Source organism: Saimiri boliviensis, chromosome 1 (assembly GCF_048565385.1).
Source record: "Saimiri boliviensis isolate mSaiBol1 chromosome 1, mSaiBol1.pri, whole genome shotgun sequence".
Classification (NCBI taxonomy): domain Eukaryota; kingdom Metazoa; phylum Chordata; class Mammalia; order Primates; family Cebidae; genus Saimiri; species Saimiri boliviensis.
The window spans coordinates 195,137,036-195,151,392 of NC_133449.1; the positions used below are offsets into that span (position 1 = coordinate 195,137,036).

General features: G+C 36.9%; 1 protein-coding gene across 4 annotated transcripts in view; it reads left to right on the forward strand.

Annotated features, from left to right (window-relative positions):
- The window catches only part of TRIM36 (tripartite motif containing 36), a 56,278-nt gene that overhangs the window by 21,784 nt on the left and 20,137 nt on the right, over window positions 1-14,357 (forward strand). For 2 of the 4 annotated variants that reach the window (XM_074382488.1, XM_074382496.1), the window contains exons 3-4: window positions 11,326-11,346; window positions 12,093-12,418. In XM_074382488.1, the coding sequence (XP_074238589.1) occupies window positions 11,326-11,346; window positions 12,093-12,418 (347 nt within the window). The remainder of the gene's footprint in view (window positions 1-11,325; window positions 11,347-12,092; window positions 12,419-14,357) is intronic. The other 2 variants (XM_003920689.3, XM_074382500.1) reach the window with 1 other exon arrangement.

The window sequence follows — 14,357 nt, forward strand, 5'->3', positions numbered from 1 at the left end:
TGCCCCATTTTGTATTTTCCCTGTATCTAAACTGAATATATTCAGTTTTACTATTTTTTTTTGGACAGTTTTTAGGTCAGTAAAAAGTCAAACAAAAGATTTTACTTTTACTTTGTGTTTGTAACAGTTACTGTAAGTATGATTGTTTAACAATACAAATCTATATAGGACAAAGTATAGTCTCTTAAGTGTTGCACCAATAATGATTCTAATTCTAATAAGATTGCTTGATGGATGTTTTATATTACTGGCTTCATAAATACCATGTGTACCAGAAAAAACACATTTTTTCTGTTAATTCAATAATCGTATTATTTGTAGGACACTGTTACTGCTTTATCTTTTGTTAACAAGTTGTGAATCTTCTCTTTGAAATTAAATTCTAAATCCGGCTTTCTGTTCATTGTTCACAGCATCACAACGGCGATCTGTGGGGTGGAGAGGTAGAAAATGTTTTATTGCTTTTGTGGCCGCAGGCAGTATAGTGTTTGATTTAAATTAAATAATCTCGTGTCAGATTCTTAAACATCAGTGGTCAAGTCTTCAAAATTGTTTAGAGAGTGAACAAATTGGGCTGAAATGACTTAAAGGTCAACAGGACTAAATTTCCAAGCAGGTTTTGATGTCTTAAAGGGAGAACACTGATTACTGTTGCTTGCATTTTGTCAATATACATGACAAGATATTTTTGAAGAAAATGATTTACTCCCCCGCTTTTTTTTTTTTTTTGTACATGGTATCTTAAAAATTCTTTTTTTTTTTTTTTTTTTGACAGTCTTGCTTTTTCGCCAGGCGCCAGGCTGGAGTGCAGTGGCACAATCTCGGCTCACTGCAATCTCCGCCTCCTGGGTTCAAGCAATTCTCCTGTCTCAGCCTCCTGAGTAGCTGCGACTGCAGGTGCTCACCTGCATGCTCAGCTAATTTTTGTATTTTTTAGTAGAGACAGGGTTTCACCATGTTGTCCAGGATGGTGTCAATCTCTTGACCTTGTGATCAGCCCACCTCAGCCTCCCAAAGTTCTGGGATTATAGGCGTGAGCCACTGTGCCTGTCCTTAAAAATTCTTTACATTTACTTAGTGGAGCAAAGCTTGATATTGCTACATTTAAAAGGTTAAATAAGCTAATGCTTTCTTATGTATTGAAAAAGTTTCTTAAAGGTATTGATTATTTTTCCATTTAATAATATAATCTTGGCTTGTTTTGTATATAGAGAGTCTTTGTTGATGTTTTAAAGTACTTGGCATCAGAGTCTTAACATTGAGGTCTTACCCACTTGTGGGTAAATAATGTACACTCCTTTTTTAGGCGTTCTGAAGTATTTGATCCTGTGTAAAAGATGAGCCAACCTATCTTACTAATTTTTTTTTTTTTTCACTCCAGTTGACCTTTAAAAATAACTGACTGCTTTTCTATGGAATGCTGGTGATACACTCCATTTCATGGGAGAATAATTAAAGCCTGAAATTTATCCCTTTCTGTCTCTCTTTCTTCTGCATTTCTTGATTTAAAAATCTTACAGCCATGGTTAGAAGCCATGTATAATTCTTTCTCTTACTGGCTTTTTTGAGAATACAAATTTTAAGTGTTGAAACTTAGTAATTGAAAGGAGAGATAGGAGCAGTTTGCTTTAAAGAAAAGTTACTACCCATTTTTGATTCAGAGGGTAGCTGAGAAAAATAATTTTTACAAGGTGAAGAATTCTAATACCCAAAAGGTAAATCTAACTCATAGGCATCAAATATTTAGAATGTACCAAGGAAGCATTAAGGTGGCAGCATAAGATACCAGGCCACAGATGCCCAACAGTAGTGTCCACCATTGGGAGAGGTAGTTCATGAACTGTCCAGGGATAGCAATGGGGAATTTGTAGCTAGAATATGAGATAGGGTGCAACTGGCAGAGGTTTGGAACCTGTTGGTTATGAACTGACTCTCTTCTCTTTGTTTTGAAATACTTTATGTTCTCTTTGATATTTAAATGGTTAAATGAATGACTGAAAGCTGACTTTTTTAGGGGATTTGCTGTAAGCCAATTTGAAAATTTATGGAAATTTTAAAATTATGCTAACTTTTTCATCTATCTTTGAAGTAAAGCTATGTAGGAAAAAGAACTGATTGTGCAGGGTGCTAGTATTTACTTAATTTGCAAATACTATTGGCCCCATAGATTCGGTTTGACATATATAATTGCATTTCTTGGTCTACATTACTTCCTTACCTTTTCAAGCCATCATTATTTTTCCTTCTTTCTTTATTTAATTTAATTTTTTTTTATTTCCATAGGTTATTGGGGAACAGGTGGTGTTTGGTTACATGTGTAAGTTTTTTAGTGGTGATTGCTGAGATTTTGGTGCACCCATCACCTGAGCAATATACACTGCACCCTGTTTGTAGTCTTTTGTCCCTCACCCCCTTCTCACCCTTTTCTCCTGAGTTCCCAGAGTCCATTGTGTTATTTTTATGCATTTGCATCCTCATAGCTTAGCTCCCTCTTATGAGTAAGATGGTACAATGTTTGATTTTCCAATCCTAAGTTACTTCACTAAGAATAATGGTCTCCAATCTCATCAAGGTCACTGTGAATGCCATTAATTCATTCCGTTTTATGGCCGAGTAGTATTCTATCGTGTGTATATACCACAGTTTCTTTATCCAGTCAGTGATTGATAGGCATTTGGGTTAGTTCCACGTTTTTGCGATTGCTAATTGTGCTGCCATAAACATTTGTAAAATGACTTCTTCTCCTCTGGATAGATATCCACTAGTGGGATTGCTGGATCAAATCGTAGTTCTACTTTTAGTAATTTTTTTTTTTTTTGAGACAGAGTTTCGCTCTCATTGCCCTGGCTGAAGTGCCATGGCGCAATCTTGGCTCATTACAACCTCTGCCTACCGGGTTCCAGTGATTCTCCTGCCTCAGCCACCTAGGTAGCTGAGATTATAGGTGCATACCACCACACCTGGCTAATTTTTGTATTTTTAGTAGAGGCAAGGTTTCTCCATGTTGGCCAGGCTGGTCTTGAACTCATGACCTCAGGTGATCTGCCGACTTTCAGCCTCCCAAAGTGCTAGGATTACAGACATGAGCCACCGCGCCTGGCCTCTACTTTTAGTTCTTTAAGAAATACCTACACTCTTTTCCATAGTGGTTGTACTAGTTTACATTCCCACCAGCAGTGTAGAAGTGTTCCCTTGTTCACTGCATCCATGCCATCATCTACTGTTTTTGGATTATTTTTTTTTTCATTATGGCCATTCTTGCAGGAGTAAGGTGGTATCACATTGTGGTTTTGATTTGCATCTTCTTGATAATCAGTGATATTGAGCATTTTAAAATATGTTTGTTGACCATTTGTATATCTTCTTTTGAGAATTGTCTGTCCATGTCCTTAGCCCACTTTTTGATGGGATTGTTTGTTTTTTTCTTGTTGATTTGTTTGAGTTCATTGTGGATTCTGGATATTAGTCCTTTGCCAGTTGTATAGATTGTGAAGATTCTTTTCCCATTTATCTGTTGTCTGATTACTCTGCTGACTATTCCTTTTGCCATGGAAAAGCTTTTTCATTAAGTCCCAGCACTTTATCTTTGTTTTAATTGTATTTGCTTTGGGGTTCTTGGAAAATCCTTGCCTAAGCCAAAGTCTAGAAATGTTTTTTCAGTATTATCTTCTATAATTTTTATAGTTTCAGGTCTTAGGTTTAGGTCTTTAATCCATCTTGGGTTGATTTTTGTATAAGGTGAGAGATTAGTATCCAGTTTCATTCTACGTGTGGGTGGCCAATTATCCCAACACTGTCTGTTGAAAAGGATGTCCTTTCCCTACTTTTATGTTTTTGTATGCTTTGTTGAAGATCAGTTGGCTGTAAGTATTTGGATTTATTTCTGGGTACTCTGTCCCATTGGTCTATGTGCCTATTTTTATACCAGTACCATGCTGTTTTGGTGACTATGGCCTTACAGTATAGTTTGAAATTAGGTAATTTGATGCCTCCAGATTTGTTCTTTTTGCTTACTAGTCTTGCTTTGGCTATGTGGGCCCTTTTTTGGTTTCATATGAATTTTAGAATTTTTAAAATTCTGTGATGAATTATGGTGGTATTTTGATGGGGATTGCTTTGAATTTGTAGATTGCATTTGGCAGTATGGTAATTTTCACAATATTTTACCCATCCATGAGAATGGGATGTGTTTCCATTTTTGTATGTCCTCTATGGTTTCTTTCAGCAGTGTTTTGTAGTTTTCCTTGTAGAGGTCTTTCACTTCCTTGGTTAGGTATAATCCTAAATATTTTATTTTTTATTTTTTTGCAGCTATTGCAAAAGGGGTTGAGTTCTTGAGTTGATTCTCAGCTTGGTTTTTGTCCCTGTATAGAAGAGCGACTGATTTGTGTACATTAATGTTGTATCCTGAAACTTGGCTGAATTATTTTATCCGTTTTAGGATCTTTCAGGGTTTTCGAGGTAAACAATCATATCATCAGCAAACAGTGACAGTTTGACTTCCTCTTTACCAGTTTGGATGCCCTTAATTTCCTTCTCTTGTTCGATTACTCTGGCTTGGACTTCCAGTATTGTGTTGAAGAGGAGTGGTAAGAGTAGGCATCCTTTTCTTGTTTCAACTCTTCCCCATTTAATATTATGTTGGCTGTGGGTTTGTCACAGATGGCTTTTATTATATATATGCATATTTTGAGACGGAGTTTCGCTCTTGTTACCCAGGCTGGAGTGCAATGGCGCGATCTCGGCTCACCACAACCTCCGCCTCCTGAGTTCAAGCAATTCTCCTGCCTCAGCCTCCTGAGTAGCTGGGATTACAGGCACGTGCCACCATGCCCAGCTAATTTTTTGTATTTTTAGTAGAGACGGGGTTTCGCCATGTTGACCAAGATGGTCTCGATCTCTTGACCTTGTGATCTACCTGCCTCGGCCTCCCAAAGTGCTGGGATTATAGGCATGAGCCACCGCGCCCAGCATCTTTTATTATATTGAGATATGTTCCTTGTATGCTGATTTTGCTGAGAATTGTAATCGTAAAGGTTGCTAGTTTTGTCAAGTGCCTTTTCTGTATCTATTGAGATTATCCTGTGATTTTTGTTTTTAATTCTGATTACATGGTGTATCACATTTATTGACTTGCATATGTGAAACCATCCCTGATATGAAACCTACTTGATCATGGTGGATTATCTTTTTGATATGTTGTTGGATTCAGTTAGCTAGTATTTTGTTAAGGATTTTAGCTTCTATGCTCATCAAGGATATTGGTCTATAGTTTTCTTTTCTTTCTTTTTTTCTTTTTTTTTGAGATGGAGTTTTGCTTTTGTTGCCCAGGCTGGAGTGCAATGGTGCGATCTTGGCTCATCGCAACCTCCACCTCCCAGGTTCAAGTGATTCTCCTGCCTCAGTTTCCTGAATTGCTGGATTACAGGCATGTGCCACCATGCCTAGCTATTTCTTTTTTGTATTTTTTGTAGAGACGGGGTTTCTTCCATGTTGGTCAGGCTGGTCTTGAACTCCTGACCTCAGGTGATCCGCCCACCTCAGCCTCCCAAAGCTGGGATTACAGGTGTAAGCCACCATGCCCAGCCTGGTCTGTAGGTTTTTTGGTTATGTCCTTTTCTGGTTTTAGTGTTAGGGTGATACTGGCTTCATAGAATGATTTAGCGAGAGTTCCTTCCTTCTCTATCTCATGGAATAGTGTCAATAAGATTAGTACCAATTCTTTGAATGTCTGGTAGACTTCTGTGAATCTTTCTGGTCCTGGACTTTTTTGTTGGGAATTGTAAAATTACAATTTCAATCTCACTGCTTGTTACTAGTTTGTTCAGGGTATCTAATTCTTCCTGATTTAAGCTGGAAGGTTGTATCTTTCCAAGAATTTATCTATTTTTTCTAGGTTTTTTAGTTTATTCACATTAAGGTGTTCATAGTAGCCTTGAATGATCTTTTGTATTTATGTGGTGTCAGTGTAATATCTCCTGATTCGTTTCTTTTTGAGCTTATTTGGATTTTCTCCCTTTTTTTCTTGGTTAATTTTGCTAATGGTCTATCAGTTTTATTTATCTTCTCAAAGAACAGCTTTTTTGTTTCATTTATCTTGTGTATTTATTTATTTATTTATTTATTTAGCTTCAATTTGATTTAGTTCTACTCTGATCTTGGTTATTTCCTTCCTTCTGCTAGGTTTGGGTTTTGTTTGTTCTTGTTTCTCTGGTTCCTCAAGGTGTGTCCTTAGATTATCTGTTGGTGCTCTTTTGGACCTTTTGATGAGGATGTTTAGGGCTCCTCTTAGCATTGCCTTTGCTGTGTCCCAGAGGTTTTGATAGGTTGTGTCACTTTTGTCATGCAGTTTGAATAATTTTTAAATTTCATCTTGATTTCATTTTTTTGACCCAGTGCTCATTCAGGAGCAGGTTATTTAATTTCCATGTATTTGCATGCTTTTGAAGGTTCCTTGTGGTGGTGATTTCCAGTTTTATTCCACTGTGGTCTGAGAGAGTGCTTGATTTAATTTCAGTGTTCTTAAATTTGTTAAGACTTGTTTTTTGGCCTATCATATGGTCTATCTTGGAGAAAGTTCCATGTGCTGTTGAATAGTATGTATATTCTGTGGTTGTTTGATGGAATGTTGTGCATATAACTGTTAGTTTCATTTGTTCCAAGCTGTAGTTTAAATCCATTGTTTCTTTGTTGACTTTCTGTCTTGATAACCTGTCTAGGGCTTTCAGTGGATTATTGACGTCCCCCACTACAGCTGTGTTGCTGTCTCATTTCTTAGGTCTATTAGTAATTGTTTTATAAATTTTGGAGCCCCTGTGTTAGGTGTATATTTGTTTAGGATTGTGGATATGTTCCTGTTGGACAAAGCCTTTTATCACTATGCAATGTCCTTCTTTGTCTTTTTAAACTGCTATGCTTTAAAGTTTGTCTTGTCTGGTAGAAAAATAGCTACTCCTGCTGGGTTTTGGTGTCCATTTGCATGAAATGTCTTTTCCACCCCTTTACCTGAAGTTTTTGTGAGTCCTTATGTGTTAGGTGAGTCTCTTGAAGGCAGCAGATGGTTGGTGAATTCTTACTTATTCTGCAATTCTTTTATCTTTTTTTAAGTGGAGGATTTTTAGGCCATTTGCAGTCAGTTAATATTGAAATATGAGGTACCACTTCATTCATCATGCTGTTTTTTGCTATATTCCTTGGGGTTTTTTTTTCTTTTTGTTTTTTAAATTATAGTTTTGTTTTATAGGTCCTGTGTGATTTATGCTTTAAAGAGGTTCTGTTTTGATGTGTTTCCAGGATTTGTTTCAAGATTTAAGGCTCCTTTTAGCAGTTATTTTAGTGGTGACTTGCTTGTCCTGAATTCTTTCAGCATTTGTTTGTCTGAAAAAGACTCTCCTCTTTCCTTCATATATGAAGCACTTCATATAATATTCTTGGCTGATAACTGTATTTTTGAGGAGGCTGAAGGTAGGGCTCAATCCCTTCTAGCGTGTAGGGTTTCTGCTGAGAAATCTGTTGTTAATCTGATAGGTTTCCCCTAGGTTACCTGGTGCTTTTGTCTCACAGCTCGTAAGATTCTTTCCTTCATCTTAACTTTAATAAGCTGATGACAATGTGCCTAGGCAATGATATTTTTTGCGATGAATTTCCCAGGTGTTCTTTGTGCTTTTTGTATTTGGATGTCTAGGTCTAGCAAGGCTGGGGAACTTTTCCTCAATTATTCCCTCAGGTATGTTTTCCAAACTTTCAGATTTCTCTTCTTCCTCAGGAACACCGATTATTCTTAGGTTTGGTTATTTAGTGTAATCCCAGACTTCTCGGAGGCTTTATTTATATTTTCTTATTTTTTGTTTATCTTTGTTGAATTGGGTTTATTCGAAGACTTTGTCTTTGAGTTCTGCATTTCTTTCTACTTGTTTGATTCTGTTGCTGAGACTTTCCAGATCATTTTGCATTTCTATTAGTGTGTCCATTGTTTCCTGTAGTTTTCATTGCTTTTTATTATGCTACCTATTTCCTTGAATATTTCTTCCTTCACTTCTTGTATTATTTTTTGGATTTCCTTGGGCTTTGCCTTTTTCTGGTGCCTCCTTGATTAGCTTAATAACTTACCTCCTGGATTCTTTTTCAGGTAACTCAGGGATGACTTCTTGGTTTGGGTCCATTGCTGGGAGCTAGTGTGATTTTTGCTGGTGTTAAAGAACATAGTTTTGTCACATTCCAGAGTTGGTTTTCTGGTTTCTTCTCATTTGGTTAGGCTCTGTCAGAGGAAAGGTTAGGCCTCAAGGCCGCTGTTCAGTTCCTTTTGTTCCATGGGATGTTTTTTGATGTATCCCCCATTTCCTATGGATGTGCCTTCCTGGGAGCCAAGTCGTAGTGATTGTTCTCTCTTCTGGATCTAGCCACCCAGCAAGTACACCAGGCTCCAGGCCGGTATTGGGAGTTGTCTGCACAGAGTCCTGTGATGCGAACTGTCTTTGGGTTTTTCAGCCATGGATACCGCCAGCACCTGTTCTGATGGAGGTGACTGACAGATGGTGAAATGGATTCTGTAAGCTTCTTAGCTTTGGTGGTTTAATGCCCTATTTTTGTGCTGGTTGGCCTCCTGCTAGGAGGTGTCACTTTCCAGAGAACATCAGGTGCGGTGGTATGGAGAGAAACGGACAATGAGCAGGGCCCTAGAAATCTCAAGATTATATAGCCTTTTTCTTCAGTTGCCAGGGTAGGTAAAGACCATTGGGTGGGAGCAGGGCTTAGGTGTGTCTGAGCTCTGACTTTCCTTGAGCAGCTCTTGCTGTGGCTGATTTGGGGGCTTCCCTCGGAGGTTGTGTGGTTCCCAGCCATGTGTGGCTGACCTGAGAGGTTCCCAGGTCCATGGAGTTACATTTCTAGGAGGATTATGGCCACCACTGGTGTGTCATGCAGGTTGTCAGCAAAGTAGGGGAAAGCAAGCAGACAGAGGTCTCCCCCAGCTCTCACAGAATCCAGAGGGCCAATGTCACTTCCACTGTGCCCCCCACAACAGTAGCAAGTTTGTTTCCAGGCAGTGGGTAAGCAGGGCTGAGAACTTGAAGTCTACTCACCTCCTAGCTGCAAAAGCAAGTATGGCTTTCCTTCTCTTGCCTGTAGAATCTGTACACTGGATTTACACTGTCTCCCAAGTTCTGGCCAGGAGGCTTACCGATCAGTTCAAATTGTTAGAAACTTCATCTGGAGATTTCCTTCCTCTGTGGCCTTTTCCCTAGCCTCTGGCCACCCTCCTGAAGGATCCCTGTGAGGCCAGGCAAAAATGAGTTAATGGGGGTCCATTGAGCTTCCAAGGGTTTTCCTGCTGCTTCCTTTACCCTTGTATTTCACTCAGCTCTCTAAATTGACTCAGCTCCAGGTAAGGTCAAAATCTTCTCCTGTTGTCCAGGCCTTCAGTTTCCCCAGTGGAGGTGTGTTCGGGGGCAGACAGTCTCCCTTTTCTACTTCACAGTTTGAGCACTTGAAGTATTTGGGGTGTCTCCTGGGTCCTGCAGGAGCAATCTGCTTCCTTCAGGGGTCTCTGGGTCCTCCCAGTTTCCTAATTTCAGTCATTCTGGAGCAAAATTTCACGATGCGGGCCTCCACATGCTGCTCTGTCGGAGCTGCAATCTAGTCCTTTCTCCTGTCTGCCATGATCCCTCTATTTTTCTTGAGCAATACTATTCAATAGAACTTCTTACTATAATGAAAATGTTCAACTCTGTATCATATAATACAGTAGCCATTAGCTACATGTGGCTCTTGAGATTTTCAAATGTGGCTATGGTAACCAAATAACTGAATGTTAAATTTTATTAAGTATTAAAAGTCACATGTGGCTAATGGCTACTATATCAAATAGCACAGCCACAGAAAGTAGAAAGTTGACTATTACATTTTGTTCTTAGTTCCATTGCCTTGATTTTTTTCATTAGGTTTATTTCCCAGAATATCCTAAGATTCTCATTTTCTTTATTGCTCTGAACATCTGTTTGTTTTTATGAAAACCATGAAAGGAGTATAAGACAGATGAAATAAAAATTCTTTTACGTTTGTAAGAAATATTTGAGAGCTTTCAAGATCTGTTTAGAAAGATAGCCAAGATACCTATTTGAATGAGTTTGAAAAATTATATGTCTTAATTTAATATCTGATTTAAGAAGTTTAGTGTTTTACACCATGATAGCAGAGGTATACAGAAAAGGGACAAAACTTTTTTTTTTCCTTCAAACTTTTGAGGACCCAAATTTGGGTGTCACCAGCGTGCATATTAAAACATGATTTTGTTGTCATTATTTACTTTTCTTTATCCCATTACTTAATTGATCATAATCTTCATAAAACCAAAAATAACTCATTTTTTGACATCAACTGTTGAAATTAGTTTTCTGTTACTCTAAATTTTCATCATCTAGTTCATGTGTGGAAACCTGCAATTAAATATGAATTTCCGTTTCTTCAAACTTGACCACTGCACCAAATCATTTCCAGAATTGTTTGGCTTGTTTTGTTTTCCTAAATAAAATTTTCATTGGCATGTGTTTTAAAAGTAGCTTTGCTGCTTTTTTCATTGTATGCCTGCTGTGGTGTGAAAGATTTTGGATTGTATTGCATGTTTTTAGAATTATTACCTTCATATATTTTAGGATTTTCAAAATTGTATGGGCAGCTTTTTTGTATGCATTAATGTTTATAAATATAAAGGTAAAATATCTTTAAAGGAAGATATTAAAAATTTTCTGCATGTTTGTTGTATATTTTGGGGCCCAATGCCATATAGCATGCTATAACATCCCTTCCAATAAGTAATATTATAGGCTGATTGCTAAATTTTAAATGAACTGATACCAGGTCAGACATCTTTTTAGATATTCTTTTGAGTGATGACAGTTATATGCAAAGGCTATCTTGATGTCGCTGTTTAAAGACCTTTTGTAGTGTGAAATACTAAATTTAACCATTCACTTTTGGTATTGCATACATGGTAGTGTGAAAGAAGGCATAGGTTAAGAAGTTTGTGTCCATGTTAAGGGAGTTATTTTGTGAGCAACTAAGACTTCATACTCTTAAGAACAGATTTACAAATGAGGGAATATTATATGCATGCTCCTGTGGAAAATGGACAACCCTGGATTTCTGTGAACCAGTGGGTAAGGACTGTCATGCGTTGGTTTCTTGATTTATTAAAATCAGGATAATAATGCTGAACAAGAATGTGATGCTTAAGGTCATCATTGTATTATATATGTTAATTATTGGTAGTATTTTTGTGGTAACTTTTGGCTTACTGAATTAAGTAATTTTAATGATTCTTTGTTTCAGGTCATAAGAAGATATTAAATGGTTGGTCCCTTTTAAAAATCACTAAATTATAGGTCTATGAGTGAATTTTTCACTTTTCTATAGATTTCACTCAATTAACTAATGATCTTCCCTACTGAATTTTTCCAGATAAAACAATACTACAGTGGAAACCCTCAATTGTAGTGTTCTTAAAAATGTTGTGGTCACATCACATACTCTTTTGAAAATCTGATAAAAGCTGTGGGTCTTAACCAGAAAATTTGCATATGTACTGTATATAGATATTTTGTGCACAATTTCAAATAGTTTATGGATCTGCCTGGTGCCTCTTCATGGACCTTGTCCTAGGGAGCCCTGCTCTTTCATGTATTGACTCACTTCCTGTCAGTCAGCAATTACTGTGTTTGTTTAAATGCCTTTGGATATGGTATATAAAGGTAGCTATAAATGTTCATTATATAATTTTAAAAGATCTTGACCACATGTAGTATTGTATTATGTGTTTTACCTATCTATGTTTGATTTAGTATGGGTTTTATGTGGACTTACTATAGAATATTTTTCTTTTTGATTTGATAACTATTTGGTAACTTGGGCTTGTCTTTTGTATACTAAGGAAAAATTTTAAAAACATTTTCACAATTCAAATTTATTCACTTGGAGCCACTTTGGATACTGTTTTTGTGATGTATTTGTAGTTATGTCTTTAAGACATGACTCCTCTTTTCTTCATTCTAATCATTTTCCTACTGCTATAACTAAACAAAGACATATTAATTACACAGGCTGGAAGCGCAATTCATTGACCCCAAAGACAACCATTTTCCCTTGCCCTGGCTGTGAGCATGATGTGGATCTTGGAGAACGAGGAATCAATGGTTTGTTTCGAAACTTCACTTTGGAAACTATTGTTGAAAGATACCGGCAGGCAGCTAGGGCAGCCACAGCTATTATGTGTGACCTTTGTAAACCACCGCCTCAAGAATCTACAAAAAGCTGCATGGACTGTAGTGCAAGTTACTGTAATGAATGCTTCAAAATTTATCATCCTTGGGGTACTGTAAAAGCTCAGCATGAGTATGTTGGCCCAACTACTAACTTTAGGCCCAAGGTAAGTGAAGTTTTTATTAAGTTAGAATGTTACTTTAACTTAATGTTATGAAACTTATATAACTTAATGTTATGAAATAAATTATTGAGTCTAGAACTTGACAGAAAGGAAATAACTTTAAAAGCAGGTATAAGAACTTAAGGCCTAGTTGCTGGAGTTACTTACTGTGAGGCTAAAACTCTTCACAAATAGAGGGCAATATTGTGATTTATTTCTATTACTATCCAGTGTGATATAATACAATGAATGTTCATAGTGTTAGCTCTGATTAAAGAAAGTTATCCCAGATATACTCTTTAAGATTGAAATGGTTAAAGTTAAAAAGGTTTTTTGTGCTTTAGTGTGATAAATCCATAATTGCTTAAAAGGTTTGACTGCGAAACATATTTTTCTGTTTTTAGTTAGCTAAAATTGTACAATGAATAATGGTGATTAGAGCCTAATATTTTGTAGCTTGTGATATAATGGTTATATATTATCTGAAGTAGAATTTGCATTTCTTAAACATTCTGAGTAATTTCTTTCATATTGCCCAAAAGAAGTTTATGTATTGTTCGCCCTGCTGTGTGCCTGGAAAGAAGACTGATCTTTTGATATCTTCACTTCTTTCTGATTACATAGATTTTTAAAACCTATCATTGAGTTTTTCAAAGTTCTTAGTCCTTATAACTTAGTAACTTGTGTATGAAAATCAATTGGCATTCCTAAGCATAAAACCTTTAATTTGTAGTAAAAATAATTGGAGAAAAAAACCTCAAAAGGTTTTTTGAAATTGTTACTATTTCTTATATTAAATAGTGAAGGATTGGTAGATTAAGGCAAAGACAATCTATGCTGTCACATTTTGAATGACTTTTCCCAAACTGTGTAAGTCTGGCAGTAGATTTATCAGATAGCTTTTAATTCTCAATTATGTTCCTCATTTTAAAGGCTCAAGGCCATCAATTTTTAAAAATCTGTGACTTCACTGGGTACAGTGGCTCATGCCTATAAACCCAGCACTTTGGGAGGCTGAGATTGGGTGGATTACCTGAGGTCGGGAGTTCGAGACCAGCCTGGCCAACATGGTGAAAACCCATCTTTACTAAAAATACAAAAAAAAGTTATCCGGGTGTGGTGGCACACACCTGTAAGCTCAGCTACTCGGGAGAGGCTGAGGCAGGAGAATTGCTTGAGCCCAGGAGATGGAGGTTGCAGTGAGCTGAAATCACATCACTGCATTCCAGCCTGGCCAACAGAGCAAGACTGTCTCAAAAAAAACAAAAAATTATGACTTCAACCTGTTTTAATGTTTCTTTTAAATCATTAATTAAATTGATTATAATTGTTCTACCATGAAATAACCTTTGATGATTAAATGAATTTTATTAGGCTTGGGTTTTTGTGAATTATAGGTATAAGGAAATTGTGAATATAGTCTTACAGTTTCTGTTTACAAATATAATAAAAGATAGATGAGAGAAGACCGAAGAAATATGAATAGGTTATACTGAGAAAAATTTTATTTTTTAAGTAGTTAATGCTACTCAATATAGTAAAATTCTAAATTGGTATCCAAAATGGTGTCTCTATTGGTCTAGACTATTTACCTGTAAAGTTGAGTTCTTTTGATCCTTTCTTGCAGATAGACAAACTTTGTATTTTATTTCAAATGTAGTGGCTTTGGGGATGTAAAAACTTGGACATGTTGATAAACTTGAAATATTTTCCAATTGTTTTTCTCCTGAACCTACATATTGGTATTAGGACTTTCCATGTTGTACTTTTTGTTTGTTCATTTTCATTGTCTGTAAATTACAAAATTAGCTGGGCATGTTAGCACATGCCTGTAATCCCAGCAACTCAGGAGGCTGAGGCAGGAGAATTGCTTGAACCGGGAGGTGGAGGTTGCAGTGAGCAGAGGTTGCAGTGAGCCAAGATTGTGCCATTGCACCCCAGC